At 41.4% G+C, this 18,919-nt stretch overlaps 1 protein-coding gene and 1 pseudogene across 2 annotated transcripts in view; one reads left to right on the top strand and one right to left on the bottom strand.

Annotated features, from left to right (window-relative positions):
- The window catches only part of KREMEN1 (kringle containing transmembrane protein 1), a 71,600-nt gene that overhangs the window by 28,818 nt on the left and 23,863 nt on the right, over nucleotides 1–18,919 (top strand). For both annotated transcript variants that reach the window (XM_041729233.1, XM_041729232.1), the window contains exon 4: nucleotides 13,957–14,081. In XM_041729233.1, coding sequence (XP_041585167.1) covers nucleotides 13,957–14,081 — 125 coding nt within the window. The remainder of the gene's footprint in view (nucleotides 1–13,956; nucleotides 14,082–18,919) is intronic.
- Nucleotides 8,877–9,197, bottom strand: LOC121475704 (annotated as a pseudogene).

The following is an 18,919-nucleotide window of genomic DNA, read 5'->3' as shown; positions in this document are numbered from 1 at the left end:
ATTTTAAGAAGGAAGGACAAGAGATGAGGTCTGAGAACAATTAAGTGGGGCCAGATAATGGATGATGGTCTTGTGGTCTGGGTATGGAGCTTGGACTTGCCCTGGGAAGACGGTGATAAGGCTGAAGAATATGGAGTGTCAGAAGGAAATGTTTCTCATAGCTTCTCAAGCTTCTGTGTTAGGGATTTGGGGTAGTTTCTCCCTCTTAATCCCTGAGAAGTTCTCCAGAGATTGCATCATTCACACACAGGAGTCCTAAGAGGATGCCAGCCACAGCACTTCTACAAAACGGGGCCTTTGGTGACTTCACTGGCTGAAGTTCCTTTTAATTATGTGACACCCTGACCTTGTTAAAACAAATTTCTTGTTCCTTACAAAAATGCTCCCAATCATGACCCTTAATATGAGGTTTTAAAGCTATGTTCAGAGCTCTAGTAAAAAGCCAAGGCACTTTGGTAGTGGTGGTCAAGGAAAATGTTTGGTCTCTGTTAGCACTTTTCGCACTTTAATGTCAGTGGTGATGCTGGTATGTTTTAGCTTTTATTTCAGCTACGTTTGAATACCTACTACGCATAAAACACTTATGGGCAGCCCCCGTGGCTTAGCGGTTTAGCGCCGCCTTCACCCCAGGGCGTGATCCTGGAGACCGGGGATTGAGTCCCATGTTGGGCTCCCTGCATGGAGCCTGCTTCTCCCTCTGCCTGTCTCTCTCTCTGTCTCCCTCTCTCCCTCTCTAGTAAATAAATAAAATCTTAAAACAAACAACACACTTATATTCACATTACCTCATTTAACCTTTCCAGCAGTGCTGTAAAGCAGGTGGTGTCCACTTCCCACCCACCATTGTTTGGATGAGACAATGAGGCTAGAGGGTGATCGGATGAGAATTTCACTCCAAACTAAATTGGATTTGGGTCTAGGGCTCCTAATGGCAAGACTGATGCCCTTTCCTTCCAGTACTTGAAAACAGCCCCATTTCCTTTATTTCCTTGAAAATGGGGGCCCTGGGATGGATCCAGGCTACTGTTGAGGTCATTCTTGAGAATTTTCTTGGTGGATTGTTTGGGAATTAGAGTTTGAAATTCTGATAGTATGCTAAATTATTAAGAGTGCCTTTTTGACATTGTGGAAACCAAAGGATTAAGTCAGTGGCGACAGAGGGTCTGCAGTTCAAGCTGTTAGCTCTAAGTCATTTTCTTGTCTTCTTTGAGTTTGGGAAATCCCAAGCCCCAGGAGGACAACAGGCTGTGATGGTATCCAGGAAGCATTCGCTGCACAGCAGAACTGCTCTGTAGGATATTGGGATGTCTCCGCGGGTGTTCCCATCCCAGCTGTTCTCAGCTGGGAAGGGGCTCCCTGGAGTTGTACCCTTGGCATGAAGCACTGCATCAGCAGCCTTGCCCAGGCCTGGGGGTCTTTCCCAACACCAAGTCTTCATTGCATAGGGTGAAGTTCACCTCAAAAGAGATACATCTGGGTGCATCATTAACACTTTACAGCTAAACAAAACCCCAAACTTTAGCTAATAGCCAAAGCAATATTGAAATGAACATTAATAATATAAATTATGCAGACTCGTTTTTTGCACCTCTTCTCTCTGGTCATTACAATTACTTAGCGTGTTTGTTGCATTGAGTCCTTTTAGATTAGCATTAAATTAGAGTATGTCAGAATCCTGCTTCATACTGTTCATTCTTGCTTTATGTGAGTAGTTTTGTTTTCCCAACCAGACTAAGCTGTTTGAAGACAGGAGCAGGGGTAGCTCTGGAATTTCTATGAAGGAGAGACTTAAGGTGGCAAAGGAGACTTCTCTTGAAGCTTCATTTGAGGAGCAAGTGCTCTCTTTTTACATGGCTGCTATGTTTATTTATGGAGGATGCTGATGGAATCTAGGGTGGCTTCCCCTTCCAAGCCATATATTTTAGCAATCTCCCAAAACACCTACCACAGCAGAGGCCATAACAATGCTAATTAAATATTCTTGATGGTGTGATATCATGTCTCTTCCAGTAAGAAAGACAACACAAATTACTGGAAAGAATGTGTATGTCAAAGTCACATTGGCTTAGGTTTGAATCTTAATCGTTTCATGGCTTTTGGCAAAATGACTCTCCTCTGAGCCTTGGGTCTCCTCATTTGTGCTTTTTTAGGATTCTTTTGAAGAGTCAATGGGTAAAGTACACACAACCCTAAGTTGGGAGCCCAGCCCATGGTGGGCATGGAAGTTCTAGCAGGTGTTATGGTGGCCTGTGCTTTCCCTAGGGAATGGACTGCTGCTGCCATGTTCCCACCATGCAATTCCTAAATAGGTTATTCCTAACCTGTGTGTTATTTCTGTCCATTCCTTTTTTATCTGACTAGCCATGGGCTCAGTAGCGTGCCTCAGCTGCTGCGGCAGCCACTCCCCTGGGGCCTGATGTGGCACTACAGTCAGGGAACACCAGAGGCCCAGCATTTGTTCTCACAGTACAGTTTTATGGTTTCAGATCTGGCGGATACTCGATTGTTCTTTGTTTTTGGCAGTAGATATTATTTAATTTTCCATGAGGAAAAAAAAGACTTTCTGAACCAAATGGACATTTTCCTCAATGACAGATATATACTGTATTTCCAAAATGTTCTATTTTTTTAAATTTTTATTTATTTATGATAGTCAAAGAGAGAGAGAGAGAGAGAGAGAGAGAGAGGCAGAGACATAGGCAGAGGGAGAAGCAGGCTCCATGCACCGGGAGCCCGATGTGGGATTTGATCCCGGGTCTCCAGGATCGCGCCCTGAGCCAAAGGCAGGCGCCAAACCGCGGCACCACCCAGGGATCCCCCTCCAAAATGTTCTAAAGCACAGTTGGGTAAGTCATACGAAAAACTTAAAAAGGGAAAACCATTCAGATCAACAAGGATGATTTTACTGAAAACCTTTATACACTAGCACTTGCCTATAAGGAATATACATAAACATAAGAAAGAATCCCTACTGTCAATCTTATGATATAATTAGGAATTTGAGTTATAAACATGGGAAGAAATTGGAGACCAGCCTACCAGTTACATAAATATGATTGAATTAGAGGATGGAGTACTGTGAGTTTTTGCAGAGGAGAGGGCTCTTGGTAGGGTTGTGGAGGTTGGAGCCATCATTACAGAGAAAGGTGGATGGGGCTGGATGGATCAGGGCATACCAGGTCAGGGAACAGCCTGAAAGGGACTTGGAGGAAGGACCTGGGGTTTTTAGGGGTGGGAAGAGGCTGGGGACCACATTGCCCCAGTAGAGGAGTGGACAGGGAGGGACCAGCTGAGGCCTGAAAACTAACTCAAAAGCCAGAGTTAGTGAGTTGAAGACTGACACATGGAAAGTCCTAGTTTAGGAAAATGAGCCCAGGGTCCATTTACAGGATGGATCTGAGGAAGGATATCTGGGGAGGGGAGGCTGGTGCAGACTTCTAAATCCAGGGGATCAGGGTCTGAGCTGTGATGGCAACAGTGAGATAAGACAGGAAGGGTTAAATCCAAGATACATTTAGGAAGAAGACAACTTGATGACAAGTAGAATATATAAGGGATGAGACAGCAGGAAGAGTCAAAGATGACTCTGTGGTTCCTTGCCTGGGATATTTGTGGTGTCCCTGAAAAACAAAAGTTCAAGTCAACAAACTGAGCTCTTCTTCCCAGAGACACAGCTGTATCATTCCTCCTGAACTTGGACTGACTTTTTGTCAAGTAAGGTGTTTCAATTGTCTGTTGCTTCATAATAAGCAATCCCAAACCCTTGTGGCTTAAGACAACAGCTTATCATTTCTTCTGCTCATGTGGGTTGGCTGAGTTTCAGTTTGGTGGTTCTTCTGCTACTCTCATCTGGGCTCAGTCAGGTGGTTGCATTCCTATGGAGGCTCTGCTGGGGCTAGGACATCCAAGATGACTTCCGGCCTCTACCTGGGGACCACTCTTTCCAACATGTGGCTCAGCCACATGGTGGCTGGCTGGCTTCCGAGAGAGGAGGCAGAAACTGCCAGTCCTCTTAAGGCATGAACTCATAAGTCCACCACGTTCTGTCAATCAAAGCAAGTCACAAGGCCAGCCTAGAGTCAAGGACAATGGAAATTGATGCCAATTCTTAAAGTAGGTGGCAATCCACATGTATGGGGAGGAGTGAGATTATTAGAGTCTCCTTTAGAGACTCTCTATCACATTAAATTACCAGAAATTAAGTTTTGGAGAAAGAATTCCCACCAAAAGAGAACTACCACTGTGATACATCAGGGCTGTGTGAGAGTCAAAATCCTTAAGAATTCTTACTACCTTCCCCTGAAGGTAAAATTTCACAGGGGAAGAAAAGTCTATGTTTACTTATTTATATGGACAAGTTGATAGGAGACTCAGAGACATGAATAGTGCTGCTTTCAGAATTAGTGTGACTGACAAAGGAGAGCTGGTGTTTAAAAAGAAAAAAGTATAGTGGGGCCATATTGGGATAGGACTTGGACCAAGATGGCAGCTGCCAGATCCAGTATGGAAGCTGTAGATGGACATGACAGAGGACAATATGTTTTGGTCACTGCTCAAGGCTGAGAGTGGATGAGTCTACACTTAACCCATCAATTCTCTGAAGGAAGTATTTGAAATGATTTGTACTCTGATAGGATACCAGGGGCATCATCTCATATGAACTTGTTCCTTGCTCTCATGGAGGGAAGAAATCAGCCACTGAGACAATTGTGAAGTCCCAGGGGCAGAAGATGGTCTCAATACAAGGTTTTTTTTTTTTTTTTTTTTAAGATTTATTTATTTATTCATGAGAGACACAGAAAGAGAGAGGCAGAGACATAGGCAGAGGGAGAAGTAGGTTCCTTGCAGGGAGCCCGATGTGGGACTTGATCCCAGATCCTGGGATCACACCCTGTGCCGAAAGCAGATGCTCAACCACTGAGCCACCTAGGCGTCCCTCAACACAACACAATGACTTAAAATAAGGTTAAATGACTTAAATTAAGCAGAGTCACTGCATTTCATTTCTGAAGAAACAGATTTTACTTATAAGAATGTAAAAGGAATTCTACAGAGCTGGGGAAGTTTTCCAAAATGCAAGATAAGAACTTTGCTTCTGGTTTCTTAAACAAATATCCCAGATCTGGTCAAAGCACTGGAATAGAAAACACAGTAACAGTCAGGACTTCTTATATAAATTGCCATCTGAAGATTTGTATTCAAATTGAGCTTTTGTTGTAATAGGTATGCTTTCTATCTTTGTCAGGAGTTATTTGATTGCCAGGAATGGAACTCACTCAAGTTAACTTGAGCAAAAAGAATTTATTGGAAAGATATTGGGAGTATATTGCCGAACCCCCAACCTGCGTCCCCAAAACCTGGGAAGAGAGTACTCACTCTTGCCATCTCTCTCGGGGGCCACATGGTCTCCCAGCTCTGCCTTTCAGGATGGCATCCATTCTTCTTCGTCTTTGTGGACCAGAAGAATCAACTCACTCTTCAATTCAGGTGGCCCAAAAGCTGCTGGTTGCCTTAATCTCTATTTACAGAACCCTGTAAGTCCAGTGTTTGCAGTTCATTAACTGAAATCCCAATGATAGCTTGCTGGGAGAGAGAATCTCCTCGGCCTTACGGAAGTCAGTCAGAGGAGGTATCCTTTAGCCTGTTCCCATCCAGCAGCAGATCCTCTCAGAAGGTGCCACAGGCAATATGTGGCCCTTAGAACAGTGTTGTTGGCCACAGAGACTCCCATGGAGGTGTACATAGCACCTTCACAGTGAAGCCACAGTTTTATCCAAATGTAAAACGTAGTCAGCCTGCCTGGATGCTTCTTCCCAGCTTTTCCTTGTGATGGTAAAAGAGCAATAGTTCCTGAATTAATCTGAATAGAGGACCATTTCCCTTTAGCCACCTCTAAAACTTTTATCTCTGTCAAGACCTCTAAATATCTGAAGAAAATGTTGCTAATTAACTTTGTCATGCGTTTTAAAGCATCAACTATGATAAACGAGATCTGTTTGTATTTTAAGATGATTTTTTAAAAATTGAAAGTGATGAAGCCTCTCTGGTAAGAGAAAAAATGCATGACCAAGCCACAGGACTTTAAAGTGGTCTTGAAAGTAAAAAGGAATTTGAGAACAAATATCCTTTTTCAAATTGACTTTTCCTCCCTGCTTCTGGGAAGAGCTAAGGGTGGGACACGGTCTGGAAATGCACTCAGTTGGCCAGTAATGCTTTTGAAGAGTACATGACGTGTCTTCTCCGGCGAGACTTCGAGCCACACTTTCCAGCGCGAGTCAGAGGGCAGTGGCACCCCTCAGAGGCTGGCCACTGTCTCAAAGGCTGGCCTCGTGGCACACTGAGTGTTGAGGGACTAATGTGTTTGAGAAGTCATTCTTTAATCTTACTTCCGTTCAGTTCGCCAGACTGGTCCTATGAGAAAAGGGAACAAAACCACAAAGTGAGAATCTGCCACCCCAGAGCTTACTTGTGCTCTCTGGTTCCATCTTCTGTGCCCCCATGGAAGGCCCTTAACCTCACCAGCTGGTGATTTCTTCTTTGTCACATAAAATAACCCCATCCGTGCCTCCCTCAAAGAGCTTTGATTCCCATGTGAGATGCTTATGTGAAAGTAGACTGTGTGCTCACCAGATGTAAGAGATCGATGCTTTAATAACTGGAATTAAACCCAGTTTTTTGAGGTGGCTGCCTTTGACTTTTTCTTTTAACTCAATGCTATTCTAGTTTTCTTTTTCTGAGCAAGTTGTTTCTGTTTGTGCAGTGACTGATGAAAGTCCTATTATATATACAGTTGGCCCTTGAACAACGGAGGGTGAGGGGCACTGACCCCCTGCCCAGTCAGACATCCACACATAACTTCTGACTCTCCAAAAACTTAACTGCTAATAGCCTGCTGTTGACCAGAAGCCTTACTGATAACATAAGCAGCCAATTATCGCATACTGTGTATGTTACATGTACTATATACCGTATTCTTAAAACAGAGTAAGCTAGAGAAAAGACAGTGTTATTAAGAAAATCATAAGAGAAAATACATGTACAGTCCTGTCCTGTAAAAAATCCACATATAAAGTAGACACGTGGGATCCCTGGGTGGTGCAGCGGTTTAGCGCCTGCCTTTGGCCCAGGGCGCGATCCTGGAGACCCGGGATCGAATCCCACATCGGGCTCCCGGTGCATGGAGCCTGCTTCTCCCTATGTCTCTGCTTCTCTCTCTCTCTCTCTCTCTCTCTCTCTCTCTGTGACTATCATAAATAAATAAAAACTTAAAAAAAATAAATAAAGTAGACACGTGCAGTTCAAACACGTGTTATTTAAGGGTCAACTATAATGATAATAAACACTGTTTATTCAGCATATATTATCCTGCCAGGCTTTGTGGTGTTTACTTTATTTGCATTATCTCATTTTAATTCTCCAAAGAATGCTTTGAGGCCATACTGCTCCTCATTCCACTGTTGATGAAACCAGGGCCAGAATTCATCCTGGGGTCTGACTCTAGAGCTCACATTGGTGATTTTTTTTTTTTTAAGGTTTTATTTATTTATTCATGAGAGACAGAGAGAGAGGCAGAGACACAGGCAGAGGGAGAGGCAGGCTCCATGCAGGGAGCCTGACATGGGGCGCAATCCCGGGTCTCCAGGATCAGGCCCTGGGCTGAAGGCGACCCTAAACCGCTGAGCCACCAGGGCTGCCCTCACATTGGTGATTGCTGTAGAATGCTCACTACCCTTCAGAATATTGCTGCTGAGATGTACTGAGATGTGAGCATGCAAAAACAAATGGATGCCAGAAAGTAAGGAGCCTAGAGGCTCTCTCTCTTTTATAAACTATTTGTTCCAATTTTTCACACAGTTCTAATAAGCTCGATAGTATCATTGTAAGCCCAAGAAGCAGCAAATTAAGAAGAGAGTACACAGAGACAGTAGCACAAAATAGATGTTCTGAGATTCCTTCTAGTTCCGATGTTCTGAGGGCTCAACAGCCTCGGCGGTAACCAAGGGAACAGACTTAACTATTGAAGTCAGACACAATAACGCAAAAAAAAAAAAAAAGCACACCAGGCCGGGGCTGTTTGGTGAAGCACATTTGATGACCTCAAGCCACCAAGAGAAATTTAAAGTAAAAAAAAAAAAAGAAATTTAAAGTGAGTTGTTTTTCTTTTTTTAAGAAATAGCTAATGCATTTTAGAAAGTTTCTTTCCAAAATGATGAGAATAAAACTTTAAATTTTCGCATTAACCTTTATGGAAAACTGTTATCTTGAATAGTGTTTCTAATAGCCAAAAAGGACCACGTGAAGGCAGGAGTCAGAACCAGTGGTCACTAGCTTTAAGTGACTGTTGTTATGCAGGTTGGCTCTTCCTTTTACTTACACCTTGCTCTATTCCTTTACTGCCACCTAAGAAGTACCTTTACCCACTCATTTGGTGATTCCAGCTGGTGATACAGAACATGCCTGTGCATCTAGCGTACAGTTTTAGAGCACTGGCTCTGTGACTGGGACCTTACTAGGCCCCTGGAATACGATGGTGTGTGGAAGATAGAGTCCTACCCTTAAGTCATTCATGGTTAGTTAATTGGGGAAAGAGACACATGAACAGGTGTTTAGAATCAAGTGTAGCCTAAGCTGCTACAGAACTACACAGCAGGAGCATATAACCTTATTTGCAGGGTAGAAGGATGCTCCCCAGGGGAAATAGTGCTCAGGCTGCAATGTTAAGCAGGATAGAGTTTGAGTTTTTTTAAGCATAAATTGCCCCACAAGGGGAATTTTATTGATGGCACTAATTTATTTCCCTCTTGAAAAGAACAACTGCAACCAATTGAAGTGAACATAACCTCAAGATTTTATGTCTTCATAACAAAATATGAAGCTTAGAACTGGATCGCTTGGCCCTTTCTCTTCTTAATTCCTCCTAGTTCAAAATGCTTGCATCTCTTAACAGCCAGGATTCCCTTAGATCTGCAGTTGTGCTCAACACATTCAAGCCTTAGCACAATCTTCTTTGTAGTTTTAGCCTTTTTCCATAAAATCAGCTTAGTCTGCCCACCATAGCCACTCTGCTTCCTGTCATAATGCCACTTTCCCTGGGCATAAAGAGAATCTTTGCCTTTCTTGTATTGTGTCACTTTGTAGGGTTAGTGCTCGCCATACTTCTTGTAGAAAGTCCAGTGGGTTTTAGAAACGTTCATCATGTTTGCAAGAGTGCTATCGGCACAGAAAGAGGAGAAAGTATTCTTTTTTTTTTTTTTTAAGATTTTATTTATTCATTCATGAGAGACACACACAGAGAGAGGCAAAGACACAGGCAGAAGGAGAAGCAGACTCCATGCAGGGAGCCCGATGCAGGACTCGATCCCGGGTCTCCAGGATCATGCCCTGGGCCAAAGGCAGACGCTCAACCGCTAAGCCACCCAGGCGTCCCATGAGAAAGTATTCTAAGCCAAGGAAAGAGCATGTATGAAAGTCCAGAGGCCAGAGAGGAATGTGGAGTGGGGAAATTTGCAAATACACTATTGTTTAATTTGGCTTTCATCTAGAGCATGAGTTGAGGGATAGAGAGAGCGGTTATACTAAAGGTAGAGAGGAAGGGGAGTGAGGAGCATAGATTAGGTGGGGCCTTGTGTACCATGTGAGAGAGTTTGGACTTCATCCTGAGGGACTTTGAAGGTTTTAGGCAGGGCCCCTGTGTACCTCTGCAGCTTACTTTTCCCTTCTCTGTCATTGGTCACCCTTACTCTTTTTGTTCTTGCAAAGGCCAATGTTGTTTCTTCCTTTCTTTCCCTTCCTTTTGCCTGGAATATACAGTAAAGATTATTTTGGTTGCAGTGTACTAACTAGATTAAAATAAGGGTGCACCTAGAAACAGGGAGAGGATAGGAGGCCAATGCAGTAGTCTAAGTGGGAGGAGACAGTGGCCTAACCTGGGGAGGTGGTGGTGGGTCTGAGAGAGAGATATGGACAAACATCTGCAGTATTTGGGGAGGTAGATTTCATGGTATCTGGCAAGTGATTGACTTAGGCATGACAAGCATGATTCCTCAGGCCATTGATACTCAGATGGATGGTGCTGCAGCATGGTATAGTCTGACTTCCAGGGATCTATCTCACTACCCCATTGGAACATAAGCTGCCTGGATTTGCTCATCAAAACGTGAATGAAGCTTATAAGTTCCAGCTGCATTAATGCAACCCATAGCCTTGTTTATGTCTAATCTTAACATTTATGATTATGTGCCTTGGGCTTTCTATAAACTAATACATAATAATATGCTTACTTCTGATCATAATAGGATAAATGAGACAAAAATCAGAGTAAATGACCAGGATGATGATGATCAAGTAGTTCTTATTAAGAACTTTTGAATGCATGCCTTGGGTTTCCATATGCAAGTTCCCTTTAACATACTCGGCTTAAAAAAAAAATATTCGGCTTATAGGATATGTCCCTGACTAGAGATGCTTAACTCACTGCATTCGTTTAAACTCTAAAGCCTAGCCATTCCCAAGCCAGGCCGCCACTGAACACCAGAGTCCTACTGCCTAGAGCTTTTCCATTTACATTTGCCACTATAGAGATTTGGTTTGTTTCCAAAAGATGCATTTTAACATTTGTGTGGTGAGCCACATTTGTTTTATTTGAACCATGTGTGACGCAAGGGAGAAGGGTAACCACTTGGCTGGAGGGGGAAGGGTGACTCTTGGGGTTATCAGGGGTTCTTCCTGCCAATTTAACAGGAACTGGTTAGATATTAGGTGATAGCAGAAATTTAAAAGTATGTGTATATACATACACACAGATACACACATATATTTTTAGTTTTATGTGCCAACAGGCTAATGTGGATGTAAAGCTTGTTAAACTGGACCATGTTGTTTTCTAGTCTTTTTTTTTTTTTTTAAGATTTTATTTATTTATTCATGAGAGTCACAGAGAGAGAGAGAGAGGCAGAGACACAGGCAGAGGGAGAAGCAGGCCCCTCACAGAAAGCCCGTCGTGGGACTTGATCCCTGGACCCAGGATCATTCCCTGAGCAGAAAGGAGGCTCTCAACCCCTAGCCACCCCAGCATCCCTTTTTTTTTTTTTTTTTTTAATTTTATTTTTGGAGCACCTGGGTGAATCAGTGGTTGAGTGTTTGCATTTGACTCAGGTCATGATCCAGGGGTTCTGGGATTTAGTCCTGTATCAGGCTCCCTACAGGGAGCCTACTTCTCCCTCTGCCTATGATTCTGCCTCTCCTTCCATGTCTCTCATGAATAAACAAATAAAATCTTTAGAAAAAACTTTTTAGGGACACCTGGGTGGCTCAGCCATTGAGCTTCTGCCTCTGGCTCTGGGTATGATCCTGGAATCCTGGGATCGAATCCCACATTGGGCTCCTTGCATGGAGCCTGCTCCCTCTGCCTGTGTCTTTGCCTCTCTCTCTTTGTGTCTCTCATGAATAAATAAAATCTTTAAAAAAACAATTTTTTTAAGTAATCTCTATACCCAATGTGGAGCTTGAACCCTACAACCCCAAGATCAAGAGTCAGACACCTCACTAACTGACCCAGCCAGGCGACCCTGTTTTCTAGTCTTAAACATAAAGAAAAATGCTTTTTAGGAGCTTATATGTGACTCATTTTGGAATTGGATAACATGTAACTCTTAACTGACCTAGAAGTGCTTCTAAGGCCAGGACTCATTCATGTCTTATTATATCTTCAGTTACATAAACTGTGAGGAGCCAAACAGATAAAGTAAGGGAAAGAGCTTCATTTGATAGTGGAGTGATTCATAAATTAATAACACATGGAATACTAAGGTCTAGAGAGGTTGATTTGTCCATGGCCCACAATTAGTTAATTCCTTCATTCAATAAATGTATTTAGTATGTATTATGTAGGTGTATTAGTTATCTATTACTGTACAGCAAACTATCTTGGAACTTAATTACTTAAAATGATGCACATTTATTGTCTTATTTTTTATGGGTCAGGAAATCTAGACGTGGCTTAGATGGGTCCTCTGCTTCCAGGTTTTTTACAAGGCTATAATCACAGTGTCTGCCAGGACTGGGGTCTCATCTGAAGGCTGCAATGGGGAAGAATCTATCTCAAGCATGCATAATTGTCAGTAGGATTCAGTCTTTGCAGAAACTAAAAGTCTTGGTTTCTTGCTGGCTGTTAGCTGAAGGACACCCTCAGTTCCTTGCCACATGGCCTCTATGACAGAGTGTATTGTTCTATCAAAGTATATAAGCCAAGAAGGCGAAAGAGAGTCTACTAGCAAGACAGAAGTCACAGTCTCTTGTAACCTAATCACAAAACTGGCATCCTATCAACCTTGTCACATTCTGTTGGTCAAAAGAAAATCACTAATCCAACCTACATTCAAGAAAGGGGATTTGGACACCTGGGTGGCTCAGTGGTTGAGCATCTGCCTTTGACTCAGGTCGCGGGGGAGGCCTGCTTCTCCCTCTGCCCATGTCTCTGCCTCTCTCTTTGTTTCTCATGGACAAATTAATAAAATCTTTAAAAAGAAAAAAAAAAAGGAGGGGTTTCTGTGATGGCATGAACACCAGGAGGGTAGCGATCACTGAGTCCCATCTTTGAAAGCTGTCTACCACAGTTGATACATATATTCAGATTTCTTTGTTCTCAGATACAGCTTTTTGTTTTTTACTAGACAAAACCATCCAATTATATGGTTGTGAAACACTAGTATGTTCACTAGGCTGAATAATGGCTTCCCAAAATGTCTATGTTGTAATCCCTGGAATCTTCTAATATGTTACCTTATGTGGCATTAGGGATTTGCAGATGTGATCAAGTTAAAGATTTTGAGATGGGGAGATTATCCTGAATTATCCAGGTAGACCCAATGTCATCACAGAGGTCCTTATAACAGAGGCAGGAAAATCAGAGTCAGAGAAGGTGATGTGATGCTAGAAGTAGAGAGGGACAAAAGGAAATACGAATTTCAGTCTGTAAGCTTCATTTAGTACTTCTGACCTCCTGAACTATAAGATAATGAATTTATGCTGTGTAAAGCCACTACATTTATAGTGATTTTGCAGCAGCTATAGGAAACTAATACACTCATTGAAGGCACTTGGGGAAACCCACTTATGGAGTTTTTTAAAGAATAAGGGGAGGGTGAGGCCTGGGTGGCTCAGCAGTTGACCATCTGCCTTTGGCTCAGGACGTGATCCTGGGTCTGGGGATTGATTTCCACATCTCCCTCTGCCTAAGTTTCTGCCTCTTTCTGTGTGTGTGTGTCTGTCATGAATAAATAAATAAAATCCTAAAAAAAAAAAAAAAAGAATAAGGGAGGGGTGCTTGGTGGCTCAGTTAAAGGGTCCAACTCCTTGTTTCAGCTCAGATCGTGATCTCATAGATTGTGGGATTGAGCCCCATGTCAGGCTCTGCACACAGCTTGAAGATTCTCTCTCTCTGCCCCTCCCCCTATTCACATGCTATGTCTCCTTCCCTCTTGCCCCCCTCTCTCAAATAAATAAATAAATAAATAAATAAATAAATAAATAAATCTTTAGAAAAAAAAGGAAAAGAAAAGAAAAGAAAGAACGAACAAGGGAAGGCACAAGGCACAGGATAAAGGGCTTCCAAGGGCTTTTCCTGCCCTCTAGGGACTCTGAAACGTAATTTACGTATTGCAGCTTCTCTATTTTGGGGAAACTGTTCCTAGTTCTCTTCAATGCTCAATTCTATCAATATTGAACAGATTAATTAAAGGTGAACCTGGGCCTCACATACACTTCAAAAGAAAACAGAAACATGGCATTTGCCAGAGGACACTTAAGACTTCCATTTTTAAAATTTGTTGCTTATTATTTATGCGTACCTTAGGAGTAGAAATATCAGCTGAGATGAAAGTACCTGGCACAAATTGCTGTCCCTTCTCTGTGTTTCACAGCCAGATGTTGTGAAATTCTTTTCTCTTTTTTCTCCAGTGCCTGGAAACCTTGGCTGCTACAAGGATCATGGAAACCCACCTCCTCTAACTGGCGCCAGTAAAACATCTAACAAACTTACCATACAAACCTGCATCAGTTTTTGTCGGAGTCAGAGGTTCAAGGTAATGATTCTATGGTTATTTATCTATAGAAAAGCATGAAGATGTAAATACATTCTGCCCAGAGAACTTAAAAATATATATACTTTTTTTAAACTGTCAAACCATGTAACTATTTTTCTGCCAAAGGAAGAGTGGGGCTTGGCATTCAGGAATGTGAGGCAGCATTCTTGTTTAAAGACAGGGAGAGAAAAGAGGAAAATCCCAATATCTGTATCCCTATTTGACCTCTGACAGAGTTATGTATTTCCTCATGCCCTTGAATGTTATGAGCAGGGACATCTCTGGCTCCACAGGGGATAATAGGCCAATGTAGTGGTTATTTCCTTGCTATATTAGGGACCGTAGCCTGGACAAAATACTTTCTTTTTTTTCTGTCTTTTCCTCTATCTGCAATTCACTCCTTGCCTATAATGGTTCAATAATGGTGTTGTTTCCTATATCTTTCCTTCTTTCCTTCCTTTTTCCTTCCTTTCTTTTGTCCTTCCTTAATAATTCAGTGAAAAAGCCATTAATCAGACCCAAGCAAGGAGAGCAGTCAGGGCCTTTGTGAAGCAGGTGACTTAGCGAGGCAGGTGGCCCAACATGATGGATTGGTTGCTTGCAAAGGGTTTGAGCATATAAGTAAACATACTGAGGATAATGGGAGCCAGATTTCTCACTGTTGGAGAAAAGAGCCAGGGAAAACCAAAATGAAGCCTATAGTGTTGGACAGGGATTGAAGTTATTAGTATAGTGTATGGTTTCAATATAGAGAGAGACAGATACGGAAATAAATATAAACATGTTTGTAGGTCTTTGTGTGTGTTTGTATATACATACAAATTTCTTATCTCTGTCCACTGGGAGGACCTGGGAACAGTGACACACATTGCACAGAGCACACTTAGTGCTCAGATTTTGGTTTCTAGATATTATTCTTCATTAAATAAGAATTAGAGCTCCTTGGAGAAAATTGCTGATTCTAGAGCTGGTCCTGAGAAAGTGCAAGAGTAGCCTGAAGCATGTTGTACAAGAAAGTAAGGGATGGTGGGGGCTTGTCAACAGGACACAGGAATCAACTGGAACAGTTTCCACTGTTTAACTACAGTATAATTTGAACTTCAAAACAAAAAATGGTAATAATAAATATACCCCTTCTTAAAATGAAATAAGAATCCACAAATCCATACTGATACAAATAAATAAGTGAACAAATGAGAAGAAAGGCATTTTCTTTTTTTTTTTTTAGAATTTATTTATTTATTTATTTATTTATTTGAGAGAGAGCAAGAGAAAGCATGAGTGGGAGGGGAGGGGCAGAGGGAAAGGGAGAAGCAGAGTCCCTTTGAGTCCCTGAGCAGGGAGCCTGATCTGGGACTTGATCCCGGAGTCCCAAGATTATGACCTGAGCCAAAGGCAGACACCCCTAACCAACTAAGCCACCTAGGCACCCCAGAAAGGCATTTTGTCATAGGAGAACGCCACCTAACAAATGTAGAAGAAATGATGGAATTAGAAAATTCTCCATTTGGCAACTGTCATAGTAATAATTAAATCAGAGAACAGATATCAAGGTGTGCAAATATTCCACAATCTGACTATCAAGAGCATAATATCACTTTGGTGATATTTCTGCCAAAATGCAGAATATGAATCTAATCATGATGAGACATTAGGCAAACCTGAAACAAGAGGCATTCTACAAGATGACTGGCCTCTATTCTTTGAAAATGTCAAAGTTATAAAGGTCAAGAAAGGACTGACAAACTATTCCTGATGGGAGGAGACTAAAATGACCTGACAGTTAAGTACTTCTGCAATCCTGGATTAGATCTTTTTCTCAGGATTCAGGCAGTTGCTAACCTGAATGGAGGTCTCTAGGTGAAAGGGATAAAGAAGTTGTTTGTATTGTTCTTACAACTCTTCTGTAGATTTGAAATTATTTTAAAATAAAAAAACAGCCAGAGCATTTGAGAAAACACAACACCCATAATGAAAAAGTCATCAGCAAACTAGGAATAGAATAGAACTTCTTCAACCTGATTAAGAGCAGCTTTCAAAAACTCAGGGTGCCTGAGTGGTTGAGTTGCTTAAACATCCAACTCTTGATTTCAGCTTGGGTTGTGATCTCAGGGTCATGAGATTGAGACCCGAGTCCAGCTCTATGCTGTGTGGAGCCTGCTTGGAACTCTCTCCTTCCTTCTCCTACTGCCCCTCCCCCCCAAAATAAAATAAATCTTAAAAAAGAAAGAACAGCTATCAAAAAATCGAAAGCTAATATCATATTCAATGGTAAAAAGTTCAGTGTTTTCTACTTAAAATCAGGGAAAAACAATGATGCCTGTTCTCATCTCTTCTATTCAACACTGTACTAGAGATCCTTGCTAATGAAATAAAGCAAGAAAAAGGCATGTAGATTAGAAGGGAGGAATTTTTTATAAAAAATTTATGGACAGGGGATCCCTGGGTGACTCAGTGGTTTAACACCTGCCTTCAGCCGAGGACATGATCCTGGAGTCCCAGGATTGAATTCCACATTGGGTTCCTTGCACGGAGCCTGCTTCTCCCTCTGCTTCTCTCTCTCTCTCTCTCTCTCTCTCTCTCTCTGTGTCTCTCATGAATAAATAAAATCTTTAAAAAAATTATGGACAATGTGATCATGTATGTAGACAATTCTACATAATAGCTGGTAGAAATTATAAGTAGATTTATCAGGGTTGCAAGTTATAAGGTCATACACAAAAATCAGCTGCATTTCTATGTATTAGCAGTGAACAATTAGAAAATGAAATTTTAAAATTCCATTTACAATAATCAAGTAATCTCAGAATTAACAAAGGATATTAAAGACCTATATACCAAATACTACATAACATTGCAAGAGAAAATTAAAGAAGATGTAAGTAAATAGAAATACAGCCATTGTGGGGTGCTCGGGTGGGTCAGTTGGTTAAGTGTCTAACTCTTGATTTTTGGCTCAGGTCATGATCTCAGGGTTGTGGGACTGAGCCCCAATTTGGGCTCTTCACTCTGCTAGAGAGTCATCTCTCTCCTTCCCCATCTGCCCCTCCCCCTTCCCTGTGTGCACGTGTGCGCACGTACGCACATATTCTGTCTCTCTCTGAGGTCAATAATCTTAAAAAAAAAAAACAGACATTGTTCATGGATTAGAAGACTTAATAGTGTTACAATGTCAGTTTTTCCCAGATTGATTTATAGATTCAATGCAATCTCAATCAAAATGCTAGTTTTTGAATGTTTTGTTTTGCTTTTAAGATTTTATTTATTTATTTGAGAGAGAGAGAGAGCATGAGCAGGGTGGGGGGGAGGGGAAAAAGAAGAGGGATAAGCAGACCCCCTGCTGAGCAGGGAGCCCAAAGCGGGGCTCAATCCCCACAGCCCTGAGACCAAGACCTGAGCCAAAGGCTCACCAACTGAACCACCCAGGTGCCCCTCAAAATGATAGGATTTTTAAAAATATTGCCAAGCTGATCCTAAAATTTACATGAAAAGGCAGAGAACCTAGAATAACCAAAATAATTTTTGAAAAAATCAACTTTGGAGGACTCATCCTGCCTGATCTCAAGACTTTCTATAAAGCTATAGTAATCAAGAGAGTGGTATTGGCATATGAATAGTGGCATAGATCAGGAGTTAGCAAACAGTGATATGTGGGCTAAATCCTACTACCCATCTACCCAGTAAATAAAGTTTTACTGAAACATAGCCACACTCATTCAACTACATATTGTCTATGCTTTTCATGGTACAACAGCAAAGTTGAGTAGTTGAGAAGAAACTGTATGGCCCACAAAGCCAAAAGCATTTACTAGTTGACTTTTTATGAAAGAAAAAGGCTTTCAACTCCTGCTATAGGTATCAATGAAACAAAATAGAGTCCAGAAATAGACCTGCACTTACACCGACAGTTGATTTTCAACAGACATAAAAGATAGTCTTTCAACAGATAGTTCTGAAGAAAAATAGGAGCTCTTTGTGAAGAAAAATGACCCTCTATCCTTACATCACATCATAGACCAAAATTAACTTTAAATTATACTACTGAGGGACACCTGGGTGGTTCAGTGGTTGAGCACCTCCCTTCGGCCCAGGGCATGATCCTAGAGTCCCGGCATTGAGTCCCACATCGGGCTCCCTGCATGGAGCCTGCTTCTCCATCTACCTGCGTCTCTACCTCTCTCTGTGTTTCTCATGAATAAATAAATAAAATCTTTAAAATAAATAAATAAATTAATTAATTATACTACTGAAAAAAAAGCTATGGTACTAGCATTAGGATGGGTATGTAGACCAATGGAATCAAATTTAGAGTCCAGAAATAAGCCCATACATTTATTTATGGTCAGTTGACTTTTGACAAGGGTACCATGATCATTCAATGGAAAAAGAATAGTCTTTTCAACAAATGATGTTGGAACAATTAAATATCCACATGGAAAAGAATGAATTTGGACTCCTACCTCACTCTGTATTTAAAAATTAACTAAAAAATGAACCAAAGACCTTAATGTAATTAGTTTTAGCTATTAGAAGGAACTCTTAGAAAGAAACATATAAATATGCATGACCTTGGTATTAAGCAATGGTTTTATAGTTATGATAATTAAAGCACAAGTAAGCATGGATTCAAAATGTACAACTTTTGGGTATCAGGGATACTATTAAGAAAATGAAAAAGCAACTCACAGAATGGCAGAAAGTATTTGTGAATCATATCTGAAAAAGGATTTAATGTCAATATATAAAGCTCTCTTACAACTTGACAATAAAAGCACAACTCAATTAGATAATAGGGAAATGATTTAAATAGACATTTCTTTGTAGAAGACATACAAATG

The sequence above is a fragment of the Vulpes lagopus genome, chromosome 14 (assembly GCF_018345385.1).
Source record: "Vulpes lagopus strain Blue_001 chromosome 14, ASM1834538v1, whole genome shotgun sequence".
NCBI classification, from domain to species: Eukaryota; Metazoa; Chordata; class Mammalia; order Carnivora; family Canidae; genus Vulpes; species Vulpes lagopus.
The sequence above is the reverse complement of the archived record's forward strand: the minus strand, read 5'-3'. Positions and strand labels throughout refer to the sequence as shown.